The sequence below is a fragment of the Bos indicus genome, chromosome 5, assembly GCF_029378745.1.
Source record: "Bos indicus isolate NIAB-ARS_2022 breed Sahiwal x Tharparkar chromosome 5, NIAB-ARS_B.indTharparkar_mat_pri_1.0, whole genome shotgun sequence".
Taxonomy (NCBI): domain Eukaryota; kingdom Metazoa; phylum Chordata; class Mammalia; order Artiodactyla; family Bovidae; genus Bos; species Bos indicus.
In genome coordinates, this window is record NC_091764.1 from 15,783,933 (window position 1) to 15,810,659 (window position 26,727).

At 37.9% G+C, this 26,727-nt stretch overlaps 1 protein-coding gene across 8 annotated transcripts in view; it reads right to left on the reverse strand.

The window, feature by feature from the left end:
• The window catches only part of MGAT4C (MGAT4 family member C), an 879,465-nt gene that overhangs the window by 12,158 nt on the left and 840,580 nt on the right, over positions 1-26,727 (reverse strand). For all 8 annotated transcript variants that reach the window (XM_070788899.1, XM_019960319.2, XM_019960318.2 and 5 more), the window contains one exon: positions 2,897-3,049. In XM_070788899.1, the coding sequence (XP_070645000.1) occupies positions 2,897-3,043 (147 nt within the window). In that variant the 5' untranslated portion in view covers positions 3,044-3,049. The remainder of the gene's footprint in view (positions 1-2,896; positions 3,050-26,727) is intronic.

The following is a 26,727-nucleotide window of genomic DNA, read 5'->3' on the forward strand; positions in this document are numbered from 1 at the left end:
AGAGTGAATATTTAAATTAATAAAAATATTACCACTAAATTTTCAAAATGGGGGGATGCTTATATTTAACATCCATTTTAATTCACTTTTTCTAAATAATGCAAATTTCTACTTAATAAAGTAAATATTAAAAAAAATCAGTTTTTTTTAAGCTAAGAAGTAATTAATCTCTTCTCTGTACCTGGGATGATTTGTAAATCTGATTAGATATATATGGGCTTCCCTGGTGGTATATGGCTAATGTAGCCAGATTTCATTGAAAAAGTATTCTTTAGTAAAAGCTGCTTCATTAAATCACACTTTTAAATAATGCGGGTAGGACTGATGTTTAGACAGAAATGTATAAATAGAGCAATAGCATTTGATCTCATGGGTATGTACTCTATTACTTCTTATACATTTTATGGTGAATTTGAAGTGGTTCTCTTCCAAAAGACATAAAGATGTTTGCTGCATATAATAATATTTTATCTACTTAAAGTTAAATATTGAAATTGCACTTGAAAGAGTCTATCATCACTAAATGCAACAAACATCCTACCAGTACCATGTTTTTGATTTACAAGATGAGATTTACCTTTACCAGTACACAGAGATGCAAGAAATAAATGTTTATCACAAAATTAAATCATTAATCAAGAGCTCCTCTAATTAATTTACAATATTCAATTCTCTTAATTAAAAAATAGCTGGATCACCTAGGTCTTGATCTATTGTTCTTAAATTTCATAAACCTAATAGTCAGGTTAAAAAAGTCTAAAATGCATATCACTTGTAAGTCTTTCCAGTTTGCTATTTTTAACTAGATCATGCCTAGTCAAATTCTATTAACTGTGGTACCTTCAATATGATGAATTGACTAAGGATGGTAGAATTAAACCTATACTTGAAAGTAAAAGCTCACAAGATTAAACCTATAACTGAAGGTAAAAGACATAGGCAGAGTCAAGATCTAGGAATGTGACAGAATTTCACCATCAAAGAACAATGCTAAGGGAGGCAAGATGCTTTACAGAAGACCTCTTAAGAAAATCTGTACCAACTAAGATCATTTGGTTGGCCTGTAGAATATAGAATAGTATCTGAGAATTAATTGGTAGTTACTAAATCATTTTCAATTAATAAAATAAAACATTTTACTAGGAAATGATCTTTGAAATTGTTGTCAATTGTCTGTCTAGTTAAAATATTAATTGAAAGTTTTCAGCATGCTTGTATGAAAGAAAATACTTTCCAGTCCTCTGTGTGTTCAAAGGCTTTGGTTTTCTGAAATATGTAAACAGGAATCATTGCACAAGTATTAGAATTTTCTCAGATATTTTAACATCAGTTATGATGGAAAAAGTAAATAAGAAATTATGTCCATAATTATTCTCATTAGACATGAATTATGTGACAATCATAACAAAAATAAATAATAGAGACATATTGAGTTCTCACAATTAGTCAGAATGTGTCTTTTTGTACACTTTAATAATTCACTTAAAATTCCTTCAGGGAATTTCCCTGGCATCCCAGTGGTTAAATCTCTGTGCTTCCATTGTAGAAAGCATGGGTTTGATCCCTGGTCAGGAACTAAGTATCTATGATTGTGTGGTGTGGCCAAAAAAAAGAAAACTATCCCCCCCAAAAAAACACAACAACAACCCATAAAATTAGGGACTTCCTTGGTGTCCCAATGCATATCATTAGTAAGTTTCTTCAGAGGCTAAAATTCCACACTTCCATTGTAGGGGGCATGGGTTTGATCCCTGGTTGGGGGCTTCTCAGGTGGCTCTAGGGGTAAAGAACCTGCTTGCCAATGCAGGAGATGCAAGAGATAAGAGTTTGATCCCTGGGTCAGGAAGATGCCTTAGAGGAGGGCATGGAAACCTATTACAGTATTCTTGCCTGGAGAATCCCATGGCCATAGGAGCCTGCATACTCTGTAGGGTCATAGAGTCAGACAAGACTGAAGCAACCTTAGCATGCATGCATGCATAGGGGACTAAGACACCTGCATGCTGCCAGACATGGGGGACAAAGTCTACTAACGTACTAATTTTATCTTTTTTAAACTACTGAATAGTTTTCACATTCTTATCTCTAGTTCTTGACATTCTTTATTACTTTTCAGTGACTATAAGGGTAAAACATGGTGGTCATGTACAGCTATTCAAGATCCAAATGAGACGTCACACATTAATAAAGCATTCGTTCTTAACAAAATAGCACACTTAGTATCATTAATTAGACAATAGGATTTGAAAATTTTTGATAATATAGAAAAGTATAGAAAGTAAGGAGTAATACCTATAAAAATTTGTTTAGTCTATTTACAGGTGACTCTGCCCAGTTCTACTTATAAGTGTATTTTTTTCAATAAATATGTGATATACTACTATGAGCTTTCCTGGTGGTTCAGTGCTAAAGAATCTGCTTGTCAATGCAGGAGATATGGGTTCCATCCCTGTGTCAGGAAGATCCACTGGAGAGGGAACTGACAACTCATTCCAGTAGTCTTGCCTGGAGAAGCCCATGGACAGAGGAGTCTATGAGGTCATAAAGAGTTGGACACAACTGAGAGACTAAGCACACAGACACACACACACACACACAGACATACAATTAATTCAGATAGGGATGATAGCTAACTTATTTGTAATTAGATGTGCATATTTGCATTAAATATAGCATATAGCATTAAATAAAGCATTGCACCATGAGCCAAAACAATTATAATGTTGACAATATATAATTGATATAAAAAGTAGCTAGATGGGAAAGATACATGTTATAATTTTGCTCAGACTAAGGCTATTTCAATATCCTGGGACTGAAGTTATGCTGCAAGTGGACTGTCTCATTTGACTTAGGCCTTACTTTGAACAAAAAGTAATCAACCTCCGAGACTTACCATAACATAGCTATCTTCAATGTACAAGTTCATAAACAGAAGGAAAATGACAAGAACTCCCAAGAATGAGACAGTAGAACGTTTTCGCAGGCATCGCATTTTATCTAGTATATCAAAAATATGTTTCACTTGGTGAAATTTAAGCATTCTCTCCTGTGGAAAAGAGGCACAGAATTACTAACAATTAATTATGCATGTAAATATTTCCTCACCATATCAATCAACAGGCCTTTATAAAATTTTACTCTCCAAATATTTGAAGCAAAATTGTTTACACTTTCACAATAAAAGTTGGCATAATTTATCAATACATTAACATAAAGATAATGCAGTGGTTTATCTTGATGTAGTGTAAGTAAAAGTGAAAAGCACAGTTATTTCTGAACAAATAAATATTGGTAACAATAATGTAAGAAGATAATAGTCCCCACTGCACATGGTGAATGCAGTCATGAAATTAAAAGACACTTCCTCCTTGGAAGAAAAGCTATGACCAACCTAGACAGCATATTAAAAAACAGAGACATTACTTTGCCAACAAAGGTCCATCTAGTCAAAACTACGGTTTTTCCATTAGTCATGTATGGATGTGAGAGTTGGACTATAAAGAAAGCTGAGCTCAGAAGAATTGATGCTATTGAACTGTGGCATTGGAAAAGACTCTTGAGAGTCCCTTGGACTGCAAGGAGATCAAACCAGTCCATCCTAAAGAAAATCAGTCCTGAATATTAATTGGGAGGACAGATGTTGAAGCTGAAACTCCAATATTTTAGCCCCCTGATATGAAGAACTGACTCATTTGAAAAGACCCTGATGCTGGGAAAGATTGAAGGCAGGAGGAGAAGGGGATGACAAAGGATGAGATGGTTGGATGGCATCACCGACTCCATGGACATGAGTTTGAGCAAGCTCCAGGAGTTGGTGATGGACAGGCAAGCCTGGCATGCCATAGTCCATGGGGTCAGAAAGAGTCAGCCATGACTGAGGGACTAAACTGAACTGATGAGAAAGAATGAAAATAAAAGAAAAGCAAGCATTAAGGTAACATCTATCTCCCCATATTATAATGTAATAAAAATAGAAGACACTAGAAGTTTGGGGCTAATACTGATCTCAGAGTAGGTCCACTGAAAAGAAATATAGGGAGAAAATTTGAGTGAAAGAAAGAGAAGTCACAGAGGAAGTTAAAGTTTTGGGGGTGAGTCTACAGAAAAATTCAGTTATAATTGCTTTGTTTATTTTCCCAGTAATTCTTGCGAAATCAGTGTAAATCCTGGAGTGGCATATTAACATTGCCTTGCTCAATCTATTGTTTATAATGATTTATGGACTACAAAAAGCCAAACTGGAGTTGGTAGGGTTAGTGGAAACTTAATTATTTTCCATTTCACTCTTCTACATTTTGTGATCCACTACAATTATAAATTCATTTAGATTACTGATATTTTTAAAAATTATATAGAAAACCTAGAATGATCAAAAGGTTAGTGAAATCATATTTTGTCCATAAACAACAATTTTTGGAAATTATGCCTTGTTGAGTTATATACTATGTCTTCTTAGGTTCAGCTTTAGGATGAAGTATTTATGGGCATAACGAACTTCAGGAGGTGAAAAAGGGCTGTACCCCAACTGTTACAACAATATCTAGAATACATCCAGCTAACAATGTCTCTTCCATGAATTAATGTAAGAAAGCATTTCTGAATCTTTGAAAATTATAGAAAAGAAGATGAGGAATTGGGAGAAAGAAATGTTAATGAAAGCCCATTTTCTTTGGCCATATTCTTCTTGAGAGTTATTTTTTCTTGATTTTTAGCTATAAATATATGTGTAGACATGCACATATATATATTTTTATAATATTTAAAAAAAAATCCTTCTCTATCTTGATGTCAGATGAGTGAGTGAGTGAAGTCGCTCAGTCATGTTGACTCTTTGCGACCCCATGGGCCGTAGCCTAAAAGGCTCCTCTGTCCATGAAATTTTCCAGGCAAGAGTACTGGAGTGGGTTGCCATTTCCTTCTCCAGGGGATCTTCCCGACCCAGGGATCGAACCCAGGTCTCCTGCATTGCAGGCAGATGCTTTACCGTCTGAGCCACTATGTGTGGGGAGCGAGCTCCGCCCCTGGCAAAGGTCATGAGGAAGGAGGCTTGACATATGCAAAGGTGGGATCAAGCCTCAGGAGTCTCCTTGGAAATTCTCGAGCAATCTACCCCCAAAACCAGAGTCTGCCTACTTTCTGCTTTGTGCTTTCACCTACACCTCTGACTTTACAGGGGGCTGTTCCCCACTACCTCTCTCTGAAAAAAGAGTTAGCTTACAGCTCCTTAATAATTCCTGGGTGTGATAGTGTTTCAACCTACAAACTCCTTTGGAAGTCCTCTAGCCTGCCTGAATAGGTTTTTTCCGGCAACATGTGATTGTTCAGAGCCTCCCAACTGTGAGAGGCAGGAGATGTTCTAAACTGTCTAAACACAGATTCCTTTGAGTAGTTAAAAGATTGATTAGAAATTGTATTGGTGAAGGGTTTTTCACTTGTTGGGTCAATGTTTGCTGCTAAGTCTCCATATCCCTTACCTACTGTGTCCTTGGCGGTGTATTGATTGATATAATGGGTGTATAGAAATGTAAGCAGTTGCCTCAATGTTTGTAATCTTGGACCCTTGAGTTAATTCTTTTCTTGATTGAACCCACCTCACCTTTGCCCTATAGGAATGCAACTTTCTCCATTGCTTTTTGGAGGCTGGCGCCTGATTTTAGAATAATCACCTTTAGAGAAAAATAAGTTTCTTAAAATGTTAACAGGCTTCCTGGCCAGAAGATAATGTAAATCACCTAAACTTCTGCATATGGTAAGTTTGAAAGCCTGACTTCGATAAGGATCAGGAACTGCTGTCTTTGCATGACTCTACCCTTCCCCCATTATCCTCTATGCACAACTTAAGGTATAAAACTACTTTGGAAAATAAAGTATGTCCTTTTGTTCACCGGAATTTGGTCTCCCCATGTCATTCTTTCTTTCACCTTCTAGCTGAACTTTTCCTATGAGGCAGGGAAGCTCATCAAGCCTACTAATTTTGCCTGGGCTTCTAAGATCTGACCGGGGAGGCCTTAGTGTCTCCTCTCCTTCGGGAGAACGGGAAGACGCCTGCGGCCTTCGTAGGTGACGTAAATTCCCTGCTTTGGAATTTTATTCAGCCTCTTTTCTTCACTGAATTTCTTTGCTGAGCTATCCTTATTTCACCACTCTTTATATCCTTAATAAACATTTAATTAAGCAGTTGTTTCCTGATCCTCGCCAATGCCGTCCCCGCTTCAAATTTTTTGGATCAGCCGGGGCTGGTCCCCGGCAACTACGAGTCAGATAGATAGTCTCATTTATTTTCTCCTGTGTGTGTGTGTGTGTGTGTTTTTTTTGTTTTTTTTTTTTGCTTGCTTTAATAGACAGACTTCTGTTAGTGCACCTGGAATTTATCTTGTGTCTCTTACGAGGTGAAAGTGAAACAATTTATCTCTTCCATATGTAGAGCTGAGAAGTTCACTGGCAAAAGTAATAATAGTATTACCACTCTAATTTCAAGGGGGTGGGGAGGTAAGAAAAACTGGATACTGGAAAACAATAATGAATTAATGGAACTATGAGGCATGCCATGTAGGGTCACCCAAGACAGATGGGTTATGGTGGAGAGTTCTGACAAAACGTGGTCCACTGGAGAAAGCAATGACAAGCCACTTCAGTATTCTTGCCTTGAGAACCTCATGAGCAGTATGAAAAGGAGAAAATATATGACACTTAAGGATGAACTTCCCAGGTCAGCAGGTGGCCAATATGCTACTGGAGAAGAGTGGAGAAGTAAAACCAGAAAGAATAAAGAGAAGGAGCCAGAGTGAAAACAACAGCCAACTGTGAATGTGACTGGTGACGGAAGTAAAGTCGGATGTGGTAAAGAACAATATTGCATAGGAACCTGGAATGTTAGGTCCATGAATTAAAGTAAATTAGAAGTGGTCAAACAGGAGATGGCAAGAGTGAACGTTGACATTTTAGGAATCAGTGAACTAAAATGGACTGGAATGGGTGAATTTAATTCGGATGACCATTATATTTACAATTGTGGGCAAGAATCCCTTAGAAGAAATGGAGTGGATATCATAGTCAAAATAAGAGTTCAAAATGCAGTACTTGGGGGAAATCTCAAAAATGACAGGATGATTTCTGTTAGTTTTCAAGGCAAACCATCCAATATCACAGTAATCCAAGTCTATGCCCCAACCAGTAACCCTACAAGATCTTCTAGAACTAACACCCCCAAAAGATGTCCTTTTATCATAGGGGACTGGAATGCAAAAGTAGGAAGTTAAGAGCTACCTGGAGTACCAGGCAAATGTGGCTCTGGAGTACAAAATGAAGCAGAGTAAAGGCTAACAGAGTTTTTTTGCCAAGAAAATGCACTGGTCATAGCAAACACCCTCTTCCAACAACACAAGAGAAGACTCTACACATGGACATCACCAGATGGTCAACAACAAAATCAGATTGATTATATTCTTTGCAGCCAAAGATGGAGAAGCTCTATACAGTCAGCAAAAACAAGACCGGGAGCTGACTGTGGCTCAGATCATGAACTCCTGCCAAATTCAGACTTAAATTGAAGAAAGTAGGGAAAACCACTAGACTATACAGGTATGACCTAAATAAAATCCCTTGTGATTATACAGTGGAAGTGACAAATAGATTCACGGGATTACATCTGTTATTAGATTCCCTGAAGAACAATGGTTGGAGGTTTGTGACATTGTACAGGAGGCAGTGATTAAGACCATCCCCAAGAAAAATAGATGCAAAAAGTCAAAATGGTTGTCTGAGAAGGCCTTACAAATAGCTGGGAAAGGAAGAGAAACTAAAGGCAAAGGAGAAAAGGAAAGATACAAGCATCTGAATGCAGAGTTCCAAAGAATATCAAGGAGTGATAACAAAGCCTTCTTCAGTGATCAATGCAAAGAAATAGAGGAAAACAATAGCATGGAAAAGGCTAGAGATCTCTTCAAGAAAATTAGAGATATCAAGGGAATATTTAATGCAAAGATGGGCTCAATAAAGGACAGAAATGTTATGGACCTAATAGAAGCAGAAGATTAAAAAGAGGTAGCAAGAATACACAGAAGAGCAATACAAAAAAGATCTTCATGACCCAGATAATCACAATGGTGTGATCACTCACCTACAGCCAGACATCCTGGAATGCAAAGTCAAGTGGGCCTTAGGAAGCATCACTACAAACAAAACTAGTAGAGGTGATGGAATTCCAGTTGAGCTATTTCAAATCCTAAAAGATGATGTTGTTAAAGTGCTGCACTCAATATGCCAACAAATTTGGAAAACTCAGCAGTGGTCACAGGACTGGGAAAGGTCAGTTTTCATTTCAATCCCAAAGAAAGGCAATACCAAAGAATGCTCAAACTACTGCACAATTGCACTCATCTCACATGCTATCAAAGTAATGCTCAAAACTCTCCAAACCAGGCTTCAGCAATATGTGAATCGTGAACCTCCAGATGTTCAAGCTGGATTTATAAAAGGCAGGGTAACCAGAGATCAAATGCCAATATCTGTGCTGGATCATTGAAAGAGCAAGATAGTTCCAGAAAAACATCCACTTAAGCTTTATTGACCATGCCAAAGCCTTTGACTGTGTGGATCACAACAAACTGTGGAAAATTCTGAAAGAGATGGGAATACCAGAGCACCTTGCTTGCCTCTTGAGAAATCTGTATACAGATCAAAAAGCAACAGTTAGAACTGGACATAGAACAAAAGATTGGTTTCAAATAGGAAAAGGAATACGTCAAGGCAGTATATTGTCACCCTGCATATTTAACTTATATGCAGAGTGGTGGTGGTTTAGTTGCTAAGTAGTGTCCAACTCTTACAATCTCATGGTCTGTAGCTCACCAGGCTCCTCTGTCCATGGGATTGCTAGGCAAGAATACTGGAGTGGGTTGCCATTTCCTTCTCCAGGGGATCTCCCCCAGGCAGGGATTAAAACTATGTCTCTTGCTTGGCAGGCAAATGATTAACCAACTGAACTTTACATCATGTGAAATGCCAGGCTGGATAAAGCACAAGCTGGAATCCAGATTTCTGGGAGAAATATCAATAATCTCAGATATGCAGATGACACCACCCTTATGGCAGAAAGTGAAGAACTAAAGAGCCTCTTCATGAAAGTGAAAGAAGTGAGTGGAAAAGCTGGCTTAAAACTCAACATTCAGAAAACTAAGATCATAGCATCTGGTCCCATCACTCCATGGCAAATAGATGGGGAAACAATGGAAACAGTGACAGACTTTATTTTGGGGGGCTCCAAAATCACTGCAGTTGGTGACTGTAGCCATGAAATTAAAAGACGAATGCTCCTTGGAAGGAAAGCTATGATCAGACTAGACAGCATTTAAAAAGCAGAGACATTACTTTGCCAACAAAGTTCCATCTAGTCAAAGCTATGGTTTTTCCAGTAGTCATGTATGGATGTGAGAGTTAGACTATAAAGAAAGCTGAGCACTGAAGAACTGATGCTTTTGAACTGTGGTGTTGGAAATGACTCTTATAAGTCCCTTGGTTTGCAAGGAGATGAAACCATTCAATCCTAAAGGATATCAGTACTGAATATTCATTGGAAGATCTGATGCTGAAGTTGAAACTGCAATACTTTGGCTAACTTATGTGAAGAACTAACTCACTGGAAAAGACCTTGATTCTGGGAAAATGGAAGGCAGGAGGAGAAGGGGATGACAGAGCATTAGATGGTTGGATGGCATCACCGATTTGATGGACATGAGTTTAAGCAATCTCTGGAAGTTGGTGATGGACAGGGAAGCCTGATGTGCTGCAGTCCATGGGGTCGCAAAGAATCAGACACAACTGAGAGACTGAACAGAAATGAAACATTAATAATGCATAAACAGTCACCCGGTCAAGTCCGGCTCTTGTGATTCGTGTACTGTAGCCCACCAGGCTCCTCTGTCCTTAGGATTCTCCAGGCTAGAATACTGGAGTGCGTAGCCATCCGTTTCTCTACCCAGGGATTGAGCCCCGGTCTCCTGCATTGCAGACAGATTCTTTGCTGTCTGGGTCATCAGAGTAGGCCTAATACCACACCATATATTAAATCATCTCATCTTTTGGTTTGTGATGTCAGTTTTAGAATAGGGTCAGTTTCTCTAAGTTGCATTTATGTGTCAAAAGCATGTCAATAGACTCATCATTTATCTTTTCCAATAAGAAAATACATACATACCACTTTTGAAATGAAACATTGTTAAGTTAAATTCTGTTGTCTCATTCTATAATCTGAAGTGTACTGTAACGTGGTCCTCAATCTACAGATAAAATATTCTGCTTGTAAAAGTTTTTTTTTTTTTTTTTCTGGATTTGGGTAGGATAAGATGCATTTTCATGTTCACTGCAGCAGTAAATGGCCTAAGTTTGCCCAGCAAAGATAAGAAGCAAGATTAATACTATAGACTCTCCATCTGTGGCTCATTTCAAGAGAATGATACTCTGGTAGGGTACTAGGCCCCAAGGACCTGGAGGGGCTGCCTACAGGGTACAGAGTCTGGATGCAGCTGGGATCTGTTAGCATAAATGCTTGTAAGTCTGGATGCTTGAGGCAGAAGTCTCAGGGTCACCTGAGAAGGACTGTTTTGAAGTAGGGTCTGGTGAAAGATTTATCTTTTTATATTCAGTGGCCAGTCTCAGAACTCTGGTGATGTTGTTGTTCAGTTGCTAAGTCGTGTCCAACTCTTTGTGACCCCATGGACTACAGCATGCCAGGGTCCTCTGTCCTCCATTGTCTCCTGGAGTTGGCTTAAATTCATGTCCATTGAGTAAGTGACAGTATCTAACCATCTCATCCTCCACTGCTCCCTTTTCTTTTGCCTTCAATCTTTCCCAGCATCAGGGTCTTTTTCAATGAGTCGGCTCATCCCATCAGGTGACCAAAGTATTGGAGCTTTAGCATCAATCCTTTCAATGAATATTGAGAGTTGATTTCCTTTAGAATTAACTGGTTTTATTTCCTTGCAGTCCAAGGGATTTCTGAGAATCTTCTCCAGCACCACAATTTGAAAGCATCAATTCTTTAGTGTTCAGCCTTCTTTATGGTTCAACTCTCACATCCATACATGACTACTGGAAAAACTGTAGTTTTGACAATACAAATATCTCTTGGCAAAGTAATGTCTCTGCTTTTTAATACACTATCTAGGTTTGTCATAGTTTTCCTTCCAAGGAGCAAGTGTCTTTTAATTTCATGGCTGCAGCACAGAACTCTGGTGCCGCCCTCTGTATTTTAGGATGTGCCTGATTCAGGTCCAGGAGAGGATGCTTCAAGAACACTGAGGGTGTACACCCCTGAGGGTTTGGGTTGAAGGAAGAGGTGGAATTCAGGTGTTTCAGGACCCATCCTGGGGGATACCATGGGTTAGTATAAAGTTTATGTTACACATTATGTTTCCAGAGAGGGCTGAAATATGGACTCAGGTCTGTTAACATGAATATAAAACCACTGTAGGACTTCCCTGGTGGTCCAGTGGTTGAAACTCCATGCTCCCAATACAGAAGGTGTGGGTTCGATCCCTTGCCAGGGAACTAGATTCCACATGCCTCAACTAAGACCTGGCCTATTTAAATAAAGGATCATCCAGGACCCTTGGTTGGTTGGGAGACTAGGTTAAAGGTGTATATTCTGAACCTGGGGATGTCTTGACAACATTGAGAGAGAAGATTCTTGCAGAAAAGGTGTTTGGGAGGGACTTTCAGCCTCAGAGTCTAGTTCTATGAAGAATAGAGGTAGTTGCTGAATGCAGCCTTGAGTACTGGCTAGGAGCAAGGCTTTCAGAACCCATCAACTCTGTAGCAGGCCTGAGTCCTCAAGCCAAGGCATTACTGGAGAAAACTCGGCCTGGGAGCCTGTGCCTGAACTTCTATCCTGGCCCACAGCTATCCACCCTGGTGCATGCTTTCCCCTCCAATCAGGTTCATCTCACCAGAGGCTCTCAACATGAGTGTCAGGGCTTTTAGAACTACAACTCCATGTTGCCCATGGATTTTTCTCATGCTTTGTCATGAGTATACACATGAAGGTGTTTTCATCACAAATTTGAATGAAAACCAACAAGTGAAAGTAGAGAAGATGTTTCAATAATTTGTAGTGTTAATAGATTGAAGCCATTCACAATGTAGCCTTAAATGCACATTTGATGGTATACAAAGGAACTTATGAGCAAGGTTAAGTAATAAAATGGGTTATAATAGCACAAAAAGATTTTTATCTGAATTTGAAATGACAAAGTATTAGAACCTAATCACACACAAGTGACACAATATTTCTAAATGTCAATTTGGGAAGATGACGATAGCATGAAATACCTTTATTTCCCTTAACTCAGCAATTATACTTCTAAAAATCTTTTCAAATATAAAACAATTGTATTTGTGAGCCAAAGTCTTACTATGGTATAGCAAAGCAGGGATGTCTGTAAAACAAATTGGAAACAATCTATAAATGTTAACAGTCATTATCTCAATGTAGCAGAATGATCAGGAATTTTCAATCTTCTTTTTACTTTTCTAAGATTTCCATATTTTTAAAAGTACATGTATCATGATAATGGATGCTTGGGGCTGGTACACTGGGACAACCCAGAGGGATGGTACGGGGAGGGTAGAGGGAGGGGGGTTCAGGATGGGGAACACGTGTATACCTGTGGCAGATTCATGTTGATGTATGGCAAAACCAGTACAATATTGTAAAGTAATTAACCTCCAATTAAAATAAATACATTTGTATTAAAAATATTTTTAAATGTTACTTTTAATTTTCAAAATTCTCTATTGTCTGTCAGAAAATAAAAGACATTTTATTTCCTGGACACAGAAGCATAAACAGCAAACTCTTTTTCAAGAAAATAAAATAAAAAAATACATAATACTTTATAATTATGTTTCTGAAAGTTAAATGTTTTAAATTCAATATAAATGCTAAGTCAAGAAGAATTCCATCCTAATTCTACTCTTTTGAGACAAAGAGAAAATGCAAATGATGTGACACAAATTGCATTTGCAAAGTTCAAATGTAATTAATTATATAGAGAGATAATAAGCATATCTACTAATATTTATTAAATATTCCTAAGTGCTGGGTGATATACTTTGCATAGGTAGCTCATTGAATCTTCATACCAATGCTAAAACTTTAATACTATTATTAGACCAATTTTACAATTTAAGAAAAACAAAGCTTTCTTGAGGTGTCTCCATAAGCTATGATGCCAACTTTCAAATCTTAGAATTATCTGAGTCTGCTCTATTAACTACTATTGGTATACAGTTTATTTATTAGGCTTCTTATGATATTTTAAATATATTGTTGCCAATAGACAATTAATAACTTGTGACATTGATCTGTTACACAAAATAAAAATAACATAATAAATATAAATATAATTTTCTTGGCAGAAAGCAAAATTTTGATTAAACCTATTTAACTTAAAATACACATAAATATATATTATGATACTGCTGCGGCTGCTAAGTCACTCTAGTCAGGTCTGACTCTTTGTGTCCCTATGGATTGTAAGCCTGTCAGGCTTCTCTGTCCATTGGATTTTCCAGGCAAGAGTACTGAAGTGGGTTATCATGCCCTCTTCCAGGGGATCTTCCTGACCCAGGGATCAAAACCACGTCTCTTATGCTTCCTGCATTGGCAGGTGGGTTCTTAACTACTAGAGTACCACCTGGGAAGCCCCTATAACATGATGAGATGGGTCATATACGATATTTCAAGTAGTATTGTTTGTTTTCTTTGATGAGTGCATGTATGTGTGTTCAGTCATATCTGACTGTTTGTGACCCCATGGACTGTAGCTCACCTGTCTCCATTGTTCATGGGATTTTCTAGGCAAGAATACTCGAGTTGGTTGCCATTTCCTCCTCCAGAAGATTTTTCCAACCCAGGGATCCAACCCATGTGTTCTGTGTCTCCTGCAATGCAGGTGGATTCCTTATTGCTGAACAATAAGGGAAGTTTCAACTGGTATAAGTGGAAAATATAAAGCTTTGAAGATAATACACTTGTGCATTTTGCATTAATGCAAAATAAGACAAAACAACACCACCAAAACCTTGTCATATAATTCCAAGAGTTAACAAAAACAGAAATAAAGTCCTTAAAGAACAATGGTAGTCACCTAAGTTCTAATATCCAATCCTCCAACTTATAATCCTCCAAAGTTCATTCAAAACAATCAAAGCACAAATAAACTTTCTGTAGTATATACCCTCAGCACAACCAAGAGAAAAACAAAATAACACAAAGTCCAATTTATATGTAAATAAAAGCAATAATATTAAGGACAAGCAGAACTGGCTGAGGAGCCCAAATTAGAGGTCAAGAGACAGACCAAAATATGTGTCATTTATTAAACAACATTAAAATATACCATAATAAAAGATTAAGAAAGATAGTAATCTACCCAAAGTTCTCTCTCACCGCAAACACAGAATTAGATGGTTCCAGGAAAAAACAAATGAATATTCAAGAAAGTAAAACATACAAATGACAAAAAAAAAAAAAAATCAGACCAATGTCAAACAAATTTACTGAGAAGAAAACTGAAATATCTGAAGGAACTCTTGATATTTGGCTTTTGTTGTTCCATGAAGCAAGGAATCTCAGAGGTTAGTGGGGTCATGGAGAATAACCTGAGAAGGTTTATATTGAAAAAACTTGGGGAAAAAATGTGATCAAAAAATGACTCTGATAGTAAAATACTGAATTAGTATAAATTCATGATTATATTGTGATAATAAAGAAAGTAAGAAACCTATTTGCTACAATTGGATGTGACCACTGCACCATCATCTGATCCCCAAATCAGTAACTGAAAGAAAAGAACTAAAGTTTTCCCAATTTCCAGGAGGAACTGTATTTCATCAACAGTTGATGATTTTTTTTTTTTTTTCCAGACACTGGCAGTAGAGAGCAATGATCCTTAAGAAAAAAAGAAACAAAAGAAGTAAGACACATAATTTCTCCCATTTGCTGACAGGAGGCAATTTTTAAAAGGCAGGGCAGAATACTGATGCAAGAAATTGAAGAAGACACAAATAGAAAGATATTCTTTCTTAATGGAACAGAAGAATTAATATTGTTAAAAAGTCCATATTACTTAAAGTGATCTATAAATCAAATGTGAACCCTATTAAAACACCAATGGCAGTTTTCACAGATTTAGAAAAAAGGCCCTAAAATTTGTAGGACACTACAAAGACTTTGAGACCCCAAAATAATCCTAAGAAAGCAGAACAAAGCTGGAGGCATCACACTTCCTAATTGAAACTATGTAACAAAGGAGAAAAGGAAAGATACAACCATTTGAATGCAGAGTTCCAAAGAATAGCAAGGAGAGATAAGAAAGCCTTCCTCAGTGATCAGTGCAAAGAAATAGAGAAAAACAATAGAATGGGAAAGACTAGAGATTTCTTCAAGAAAATCAGAGATAACAAGGGAACATTTCATGCAAATATGGGCTCGATAAAGGACAGAAATTATATGGACCTAACAGAAGCAGAAGACGTTAAGAAGAGGTGGCAAGAATACACAGAAGAACTGTACAAAAAAGATCTTCATGAACCAGATAATCACGATGGTGTGATCATTCACCTAGACCCAGACATCCTGGAATGTGAAGTCAAGTGGGCCTTAGAAAGCATCACTACGAACAAAGCTAGTGGAGGTGATGGAATTCCAGTGGAGCTATTTCAAATCCTGAAAGACGATGCTCTGAAAGTGCTGCACTCAATATGTCAGCAAATTTGGAAAACTCAGCAGTAGCCACAGGACTGGTAAAGTTCAGTTTTCATTTCAATCCCAAAGAAAGGCAATGCCAAAGAATGCTCAAACTACCACACAATTGCACTCATCTCACATGCTATCAAAGTAATGCTCAAAATTCTCCAAGGCAGGCTTCAACAATACATGAACCGTGAAATTCCAGATGTTCAAGGTTTTAGAAAAGGCAGAGGAACCAGAGATCAGTTTGCCAACATCCGTTGGATCATAAAAAGGCAAGAGAGTTCCAGAAAAACATCTATTTCTGCTTTATTGACTATGCCAAAGCCTTTGACTGTGTGGATCACAATAAACTGGAAAATTCTGAAAGAGATGGGAATATCAGACCACCTGACCTGCCTCTTGAGAAATCTATATGCAGGTCAGGAAGCAACAGTTAAAACTGTACATGGAAATAACAGATTGGTTCCAAATAGGAAAAGGAGTACGTCAAGGCTGTATATTATCACCCTGCTTATTTAGCTTCTATGCAGAGTACATTATGAGAAACACTGGGCTGGAAGAAGCACAAGCTGGAATCAAGATTGCCGGGAGAAATATCAATAATCTCAGATACGCAGATGACACCACCCTTATGGCAGAAAGTGAAGAATTAAAGAGCTTCTTGATGAAAGTGAAAGAGGAGAGTGAAAAAGTTGGCTTAAAGCTCAACATTCAGAAAAGAAAGATTATGGCATCTGGTCCCATCACTTCATGGGAAATAGATGGGGAAACAGTGGAAACAGTGTCAGACTTTATTTTTTTTGGGCTCCAAAATCGTTGCAGATGGTGACTGCAGCCATGAAATAAAAAGACACTTACTCCTTAGAAGGAAAGTTATGACCAACCTAGACAGGATATTAAAAAGGAGAGACATTACTTTGCCAACAAAGGTCCGTCTAGTCAAGGCTATGGTTTTTCCGGTGGTCATGTATGGATGTGAGAGTTGGACTGTGAAGAAAGCTGAGAGCCGAAGAATTGATGCTTTTGAACTGTGGTGTTGGAGAAGACTCTTGAGAGTCCCTTGGACTGCAAGGAGATCCAACCAGTCCATACTTAAAGAAATCAGTCCTGAATGTTCATTTGAAGGACTAATGCTGAAGCTGAAAATCCAATACCTTGACCATCTGATGCAAAGAGCTGACTCATTTGAAATGTCCCCGATGCTGGGAAAGATTGAAGTCGAGAGGAGAAGGGGACGACAGAGGATGAGGTGGTTGGATGGCATCACCAACTCAACGGACATGAGTTTGAGTAATCTCTGGGAATTGGTGATGGACAGGGAGGCCTGGCATGCTGCAGTCCATGGGGTCACAAAGAGTTGGACATGACTGACTGTACTGAATTGAACTGGATAAAGATATAGTAATGTCATGTCATGACTGACATGACTCCTGTACTGAATTGAACTGAATAAAGATATAGTAATTAAACTACTGTCACAAAAACTAAAAGCTTCTGAACAATAAAAGAAAATCATCCAACACAGGAGGACAGAGCCCTATTCCTTGAAAGAGATATGGTGGTCTACAATAGTAAGTTGGAAATAGGATGGCTAGGGGAGAGATTTAAAAGCAATGTAGGAGGAGGAGCCAAGATGGCGGAGGAGTAGGACGGGGAGAACACTTTCTCCCCCACAAATTCATCAAAAGAGCATTTAAACGTTGAGTAAATTCCACAAAACAACTCCTGAATGCCGGCAGAGGACATCAGGCGCCCAGAAGAGCAACCCAACTCTTTGAAAGGAGGTAGGAAAAAATATTAACAACAAAAAAAAAGAGACAAAAGAGGGAGGGACGGAGTTCCGTCCTGGGAAGGGAATCTTAAAAAGAGAGAAGTTTCCAAACATCAGGAAACCTTCTCACTGCCGAATCTGTGCCGAGCTTTGGAAGCACAGAGGGCAACATAACAGGGAGAAAAAATAAACAAACAATTTAAAACTCGCAGATTGCGAGCCCTACGGTAACTCCCCCAGCAGAGAAGCAGCGCAGACGCCTGCATCCGCCATTAGCAAACCGGGGCTGGGCAGGGAGGCGCGGCGTGGGCTGCATCGCTGAGAGTAAGAATCTGGCCTGAATACCCTGAGCGCTATCTGAGCGAAATAATTTGGGCTAGCAAACCAGACTGTGGGATACCTACCACGCAAAAAGCCAGCCCTAACCTAAGACCGCCAGGCCCGCGCACGGAACAAAGGACTGAACAGAGATAGCCGGCTGCAGACCTTCCCCCTCCGGTGACAGGCAGCCAGAGCCGTAAGGGGGCAATCGCAGCCCCAGAGAGACATTATCTATAAAATTGTAAGCAGGCTTCTTTGCTAACTAAAACTTCTTGGGGGTCTGGACGGTCAACATCTGCCTAAGAAGGTGCGCCGGTTTTACATCCAGATAACCGAGTGGCGGGGAGGCGATAAGTCGCAGCATTGGCGCTCGCCTGGGAAGAGCAAATTGGCGCTCGGATCTGGGAAGAGCACAAAACGCAGGCCCAACTGAGCCTGCGCCTCTGAGGACTACCCGAGTGCCTGAACCTGAGCGGCTTGGACCTGGGAGGTGCATGCAGCCCAGGGCCAGCCTCGGATTGTTCCCGGCGGAACAACCTAGAGTCCGAGCAGTGTGGACAGGGAGGCTACACGCGCCGTGAGCGGGGGCAGACCCAGGGTGGCTGAGGCACTGCGAGCCCACGCCAGTGTTATTTGTTTGCAGCATCCCTCCCTCCCTCCCCACAGCGCGACTGAACAAGTAAGCCTAAAAAAAAAAAAAATAGTGTCCTCCACCGTGCCCTTTGAGTCAGGGCGGAAACCAGATACTGAAGAGACTAGCAAACAGAAGAAGATATAACAGAGGGAAACGCCTTGGAAGCTACAGGCAATAGATCAAAATCCTGTGGTTACTACGGACTACATAGGAAGGGGCCTATAGATCTTGAGAAATATAAATCTGACCAAGGAACTAGCCAAAAATGAACTGAACCCACAACACCCACAAAAAAAACAAAAACAAAAACAAAAAAGTCCTAGATATATTTTTATTATTTTTACGATCATTCTTTCTTTTTTTTTAATTAAAAAAAAAAAAATTTTAAGTCCTCTATTGTTCCTTTAATTTTCACCTTTATATCCTATTACTTTGCAAAAAAAAAAAAGACCCTATTTTTTTCTTCTTCAGCAAACTTCATATATATATATTTTATAATTTTTTGACCTTGTTTTTTTTTTGTTTGTTTTTGTTTTTTTCTTCTTTTCTTTAACATTGTATTTTTGAAATTCTAAACTCTACTCTAGATTTTTAATTTTCGCTTTTTGGTATATGTTATCAATTTTGTACCTATAGTTTTTTTTTATATAATTTCTGTGACTTTTTTTTTTTTTCTTCTTCTCTGTTTCTTTCTCTTCTTCTTTTATATAACATTGTATATCTGAAATTCCAAACTTTACTCTAGATTTTTAATTTATGCTTTTTGGTATTTGATATCAATTTTGTACCTGTATTTTCTTTATAATTTTTGTGACATTGTTCGTATTTGTTTGTTTGTTTTCTCTCTTTATTTTTCTTCTTCTTTTTTTTTTATTAACATTGTATTTTTGAAATTCCAAACTCTACTCTAGATTTTTAATTTTTGCTTTCTGGTATTAGTTATCAATTTTGTACTTGTACTTTCTTTATAATTTTCGCGACCTTGTTTGTTTTTGTTTGTTCGTTTTTTCTCTTTCTTTTCCTTCTTCTTTTCTTTAACATCGTATTTTTGAAATTCCAAACTCTACTCTAGATTTTTAATTTTCGCTTTCTGGTATTAGTTATCAATTTGTACCTGTACTTTCTCTATAATTTTCGCGACCTTGTTTGTTTTTGTTTGTTCGTTCTTTCTCTCTTTCTTTTCCTTCTTCTTTTCTTTAACATCGTATTTTTGAAATTCCAAACTCTACTCTAGATTTTTAATTTTTGCTTTTATGTATTTGTTACCAATTTTGTACCTATAAGGACCCAATCTTCAGGACCCATTTTTCACTAGGGAGTGAGATTACTGGCTTGACTGCTCTCTCTCCCTTTGGACCCTCCTTTTTCTCCACCAGGTCGCCTGTGTCTCCTCCCTAACCCCTCTCTACTCTACCCAACTCTGTGAATTTCTGTGTGTTCCAGATGGTGGAGAACACTTAGGGAACTGATTACTGGCTGGATCTGTCTCCCTCCTTTTCATTCCCCCCTTTTATCCTTCTGGCCACCTCTGTTACCTTCCTCCTCCTTCTCTTCTCTGTATAACCCCGTGAACATCTCTGAGTGGCCCAGTTGTGGAGTGCACATAAGGAAGTGACTACTGGCTAGCCCACTCTCTCCACTATTGATTCACCTCATCTCATTTGGGTCACCTCTAACTCCCTCCTCCCTCTTCTCTTCTCCATGTAACCCTGTGAACCTCTCTGAGTGACCCTCACTGTAGAGAAACTTATCATCTTTAATGTAGATGTTTTATCAATGGTGCTGTATAGAAGGAGAAGTTTTGAAACTACTGTAAAAATAAGACCGATAATCGGAAGCAGGAGACTTAAGTCCAAACCCTGACTCCAGGGAACTCCTGATTCCAAGGAACATTCATTGACAGGAGCTCATCAAATGCCTCCATACCGACACTGAAACCAAGCACCACACAAGGGCCAATAAGTTCCAGGGCAAGACATACCAAGCAAATTCTCCAGCAACAAAGGAACACAGCCCTGAGCTTCAAGATACAGGCTGCCCAAAGTCACCCCAAAACTATAGACATCTCATAACTCATTACTGGACATTTCATTGCACTCCAGAGAGAAGAAATACAGCTCCACCCACCAGAACACCGACAGAAGCTTCCCTAACCAGGAAACCTTGACAAGCCACCTGTACAAACCCACACACAGTGAGGAAACGCCACAATAAAGAGAACTCCACAAACTGCCAGAATACAGAAAGGACACCCCAAACTCAGCAATTTAAACAAGATGAAGAGACAGAGGAATACTCAGCAGATAAAGGAACAGGATAAATGCCCACCAAACCAAACAAAAGAGGAAGAGATAGGGAATCTACCTGATAAAGAATTCCGAATAATGATAGTGAAATTGATCCAAAATCTTGAAACTAAAATGGAATCACAGAAAAATAGCCTGGAGACAAGGATTGAGAAGATGCAAGAAAGGTTTAACAAGGACCTAGAAGAAATAAAAAAGAGTCAATATATAATGAATAATGCAATAAGTGAAATTAAAAACACTCTGGAGGCAACAAATAGTAGAATAACACAGGCAGAAGACAGGATTAGTGAATTAGAAGATAGAAATAAGAAGGTAGAAATAAATGAATCAGAGAGGATAAAAGAAAAACGAATTAAAAGAAATGAGGACAATCTCAGAGACCTCCAGGACAATATTAAACGCTACAACATTTGAATCATAGGGGTTCCAGAAGAAGAAGACAAAAAGAAAGACCATGAGAAAATACTTGAGGAGATAATAGTGGAAAACTTCCCTAAAATGGGGAAGGAAATAATCACCCAAGTCCAAGAAACCCAGAGAGTACCAAACAGGATAAACCCAAGGAGAAACACCCCAAGACACATATTAATCAAATTAACAAAGATCAAACACAAAGAACAAATATTAAAAGCAGCAAGGGAAAAACAACAAATAACACACAAGGGAATTCCCATAAGGATAACAGCTGATCTTTCAATAGAAACTCTTCAAGCCAGGAGGGAATGGCAAGACATACTTAAAATGATGAAAGAAAATAACCTACAGCCCAGATTATTGTACCCAGCAAGGATCTCATTCAAGTATGAAGGAGAAATCAAAAGCTTTTCAGACAAGCAAAAGCTGAGAGAATTCTGCACCACCAAACCAGCTCTCCAACAAATACTAAAGGATATTCTCTAGACAGGAAACACAAAAACGGTGTATAAACTCGAACCCAAAACAATAAAGTAAATGGCAACGGGAACATACTTATCAGTAATTACCTTAAATGTAAATGGGTTGAATGCCCCAACCAAAAGACAAAGACTGGCTGAATGGATACAAAAACAAGACCCCTACATATGTTGTCTACAAGAGACCCACCTCAAAACAGGGGACACATACAGACTGAAAGTGAAGGGCTGGAAAAAGATTTTCCATGCAAATAGGGACCAAAAGAAAGCAGGAGTAGCAATACTCATATCAGATAAAATAGACTTTAAAACAAAGGCTGTGAAAAGAGACAAAGAAGGTCACTACATAATGATCAAAGGATCAATCCAAGAAGAAGATATAACAATTATAAATATATATGCACCCAACATTGGAGCACCACAGTACGTAAGACAAATGCTAACAAGTATGAAAGGAGAAATTAACAATAACACAATAATAGTGGGAGACTTTAATACCCCACTCACACCTATGGATAGATCAACTAAACAGAAAATTAACAAGGAAACACAAACTTTAAACGATACAATAGACCAGTTAGACCTAATTGATATCTATAGGTCATTTCATCCCAAAAGAATGAATTTCACCTTTTTCTCAAGCGCACATGGAACCTTCTCCAGGATAGATCACATCCTGGGCCATAAAGCTAGCCTTGGTAAATTCAAAAAAATAGAAATCATTCCAAGCATTTTTTCTGACCACAATGCAGTAAGATTAGATCTCAATTACAGGAGAAAAACTATTAAAAATTCCAACATATGGAGGCTGAACAACACGCTGCTGCATAACCAAAAATCACAGAAGAAATTAAAAAAGAAATCAAAATTTGCATAGAAATGAATGAAAATGAAAACACAACAACCCAAAACCTTGGGACACGGTAAAAGCAGTCCTAAGGGGAAAGTTCATAGCAATACAGGCACACCTCAAGAAACAAGAAAAAAGTCAAATAAATAACCTAACTCTACACCTAAAGCAACTAGAAAAGGAAGAAATGAAGAACCCCAGGGTTAGTAGAAGGAAAGAAATCTTTAAAATTAGAGCAGAAATAAATGCAAAAGAAACAAAAGAGACCATAGCAAAAATCAACAAAACCAAAAGCTGGTTCTTTGAAAGGATAAATAAAATTGACAAACCATTAGCCAGACTCATCAAGAAACAAAGGGAGAAAAATCAAATCAACAAAATTAGAAACGAAAATGGAGAGATCACAACAGACAACACAGAAATACAAAGGATCATAAGAGACTACTATCAGCAATTATATGCCAATAAAATGGACAACGTGGAAGAAATGGACAAATTCTTAGAAAAGTACAACTTTCCAAAACTGGACCAGGAAGAAATAGAAAATCTTAACAGACCCATCACAAGCATGGAAATTGAAACTGTAATCAAAAATCTTCCAGCAAACAAAAGCCCCGGTCCAGACGGCTTCACAGCTGAATTCTACCAAAAATTTAGAGAAGAGCTAACACCTATCCTGCTCAAACTCTTCCAGAAAATTGCAGAGGAAGGTAAACTTCCAAACTCATTCTATGAGGCCACCATCACCCTAATACCAAAACCTGACAAAGATCCCACAAAAAAAGAAAACTACAGGCCAATATCACTGATGAACATAGATGCAAAAATCCTTAACAAAATTCTAGCAATCAGAATCCAACAACACATTAAAAAGATCATACACCATGATCAAGTGGGCTTTATCCCAGGGAGGCAAGGATTCTTCAATATCCACAAATCAATCAATGTAATATACCACATTAACAAATTGAAAAATAAAAACCATATGATTATCTCAATAGATGCAGAGAAAGCCTTTGACAAAATTCAACATCCATTTATGATAAAAACTCTCCAGAAAGCAGGAATAGAAGGAACATACCTTAACATAATAAAAGCTATATATGACAAACCCACAGCAAACATTATCCTCAATGGTGAAAAATTGAAAGCATTTCCTCTAAAGTCAGGAACAAGACAAGGGTGCCCACTTTCACCATTACTATTCAACATAGTTTTGGAAGTTTTGGCCACAGCAATCAGAGCAGAAAAAGAAATAAAAGGAATCCAAATTGGAAAAGAAGAAGTAAAACTCTCACTATTTGCAGATGACATGATCCTCTACATAGAAAACCCTAAAGAGTCCACCAGAAAATTACTAGAAATAATCAATGACTACAGTAAAGTTGCAGGATATAAAATCAACACACAGAAATCCCTTGCATTCCTATACACTAATAATGAGAAAACAGAAAGAGAAATTAAGGAAACAATTCCATTCACCATTGCAACGGAAAGAATAAAATACTTAGGAATATATCTACCTAAAGAAACTAAAGACCTGTATATAGAAAACTATAAAACACTGGTGAAAGAAATCAAAGAGGACACTAATAGATGGAGAAATATACCATGTTCATGGGTTGGAAGAATCAATATAGTGAAAATGAGTATACTATCCAAAGCAATTTATAGATTCAACGCAATCCCTATCAAGCTACCAACAGTATTCTTCACAGAGCTAGAACAAATAATTTCACAATTTGTATGGAAATACAAAAAACCTCGAATAGCCAAAGCGATCTTGAGAAAGAAGAATGGAACTGGAGGAATCAACCTACCTGACTTCAGGCTCTACTACAAAGCCACAGTTATCAAGACAGTATGGTACTGGCACAAAGACAGAAATATTGATCAATGGAATAAAATAGAAAGCCCAGAGATAAATCCACGCACATATGGACACCTTATCTTCGACAAAGGAGGCAAGAATATACAATGGATTAAAGACAATCTCTTTAACAAGTGGTGCTGGGAAATCTGGTCAACCACTTGTAAAAGAATGAAACTGGACCACTTTCTAACACCATACACAAAAATAAACTCAAAATGGATTAAAGATATCAATGTAAGACCAGAAACTATAAAACTCCTAGAGGAGAACATAGGCAAAACACTCTCCGACATACATCACAGCAGGATCCTCTATGACCCACCTCCCAGAATATCGGAAATAAAAGCAAAAATAAACAAATGGGACCTAATTAAACTTAAAAGCTTCTGCACATCAAAGGAAACTATTAGCAAGGTGAAAAGACAGCCTTCAGAATGGGAGAAAATAATAGCAAATGAAGCAACCGACAAACAACTAATCTCAAAAATATACAAGCAACTCCTACAGCTCAACTCCAGAAAAATAAACGACCCAATCAAAAAATGGGCCAAAGAACTAAATAGACATTTCTCCAAAAAAGACATACAGATGGCTAACAAACACATGAAAAGATGCTCAACATCACTCATTATCAGAGAAATGCAAATCAAAACCACTATGAGGTACCATTTCACACCAGTCAGAATGGCTGCGATCCAAAAGTCTACAAATAATAAATGCTGGAGAGGGTGTGGAGAAAAGGGAACCCTCTTACACTGTTGGTGGGAATGCAAACTAGTACAGCCACTATGGAGAACAGTGTGGAGATTCCTTAAAAAACTGGAAATAGAACTGCCTTATGATCCAGCAACCCCACTGCTGGGCATACACACTGAGAAAACCAGAAGGGAAAGAGACACGTGTACCCCAATGTTCATCGCAGCACTGTTTATAATAGCCAAGACATGGAAGCAACCTAGATGTCCATCAGCAGATGAATGGATAAGAAAGCTGTGGTACATATACACAATGGAGTATTACTCAGCCATTAAAAAGAATACATTTGAATCAGTTCTAATGAGGTGGATGAAACTGGAGCCTATTATACAGAGTGAAGTAAGCCAGAAGGAAAAACATCAATACAGTATACTAACGCATATATATGGAATTTAGAAAGATGGTAACAATAACCCGGTGTACGAGACAGCAAAAGAGACACTGATGTATAGAACAGTCTTATGGACTCTGTGGGAGAGGGAGAGGGTGGGAAGATTTGGGAGAATGGCAATGAAACATGTAAAATATCATGTAGGAAACGAGTTGCCAGTCCAGGTTCGATGCATGATGCTGGATGCTTGGGGCTGGTTCACTGGGACGGCCCAGAGGGATGGTATGGGGAGGGAGGAGGGAGGAGGGTTCGGGATGGGGAACACATGTATACCTGTGGCGGATTCATTTTGATATTTGGCAAAACTAATACAATTATGTAAAGTTTAAAAATAAAATTAGAGAAAAAAAAAAAAAAAGGAATGTGATTCACAATAGCCAGGAAGTACAAGCAAACTAAATGTCCATAGACAAATAAATGGACGAATAAAAAGTGGCATAAACTACAAAAAAAAAAAAAAAAAAAAAAGCAATGTAGCTAGATAGCAAGATAGAGTTACTGTGTAGCCGTTGAAACTTAGATTTAATCCACAGACACTAGAACAATATGTCTCTCAGGTCCCAGTATAAAAAGACAGCATGTTGTTAAAAGCTACTAATAATACTGATTATAGAAAACCACTAAATCAAACAAGGCATACACAAGTTCACCTTCCTTTAAACTGCAATTGTTAAAAAAAAAATAAAAATTTGGTTTCAAATTTTTATGTAGGTGACCATATCCTGATAATATACATACACTTACATATAGAATGTTGCTACTTGAAAATATTAGTCTCACAAATGAGCATAAGTTACTTGAAGAGTATTTGGTTCCATATTCAAACAATGTCTTATTTGTTAGAAATTTACCACTTTGCCTTAAATAATTTCAGAAAAGTTTGAAAGTGCTATTCAAAGGTAATGGGGAACAAATGTACACCTGTGGCAGATTCATTTTGATATTTGGCAAAACTAATACAATATTGTAAAGTTTAAAAATAAAATAAAATTAAAAAAAAACACTAAAAACAAAAAAGGTAATGGGTTGATTGCTACAGATTAGTTTTATTTAGAAAAACAAGAACTTTTATTATCATGGCTTGAGTGAATTATTTTCTCAAGTTGATATATCATTTTTATATACCCTAAATGTCACCAGAGATTCATCTGTTAACAACATATGCTATAATA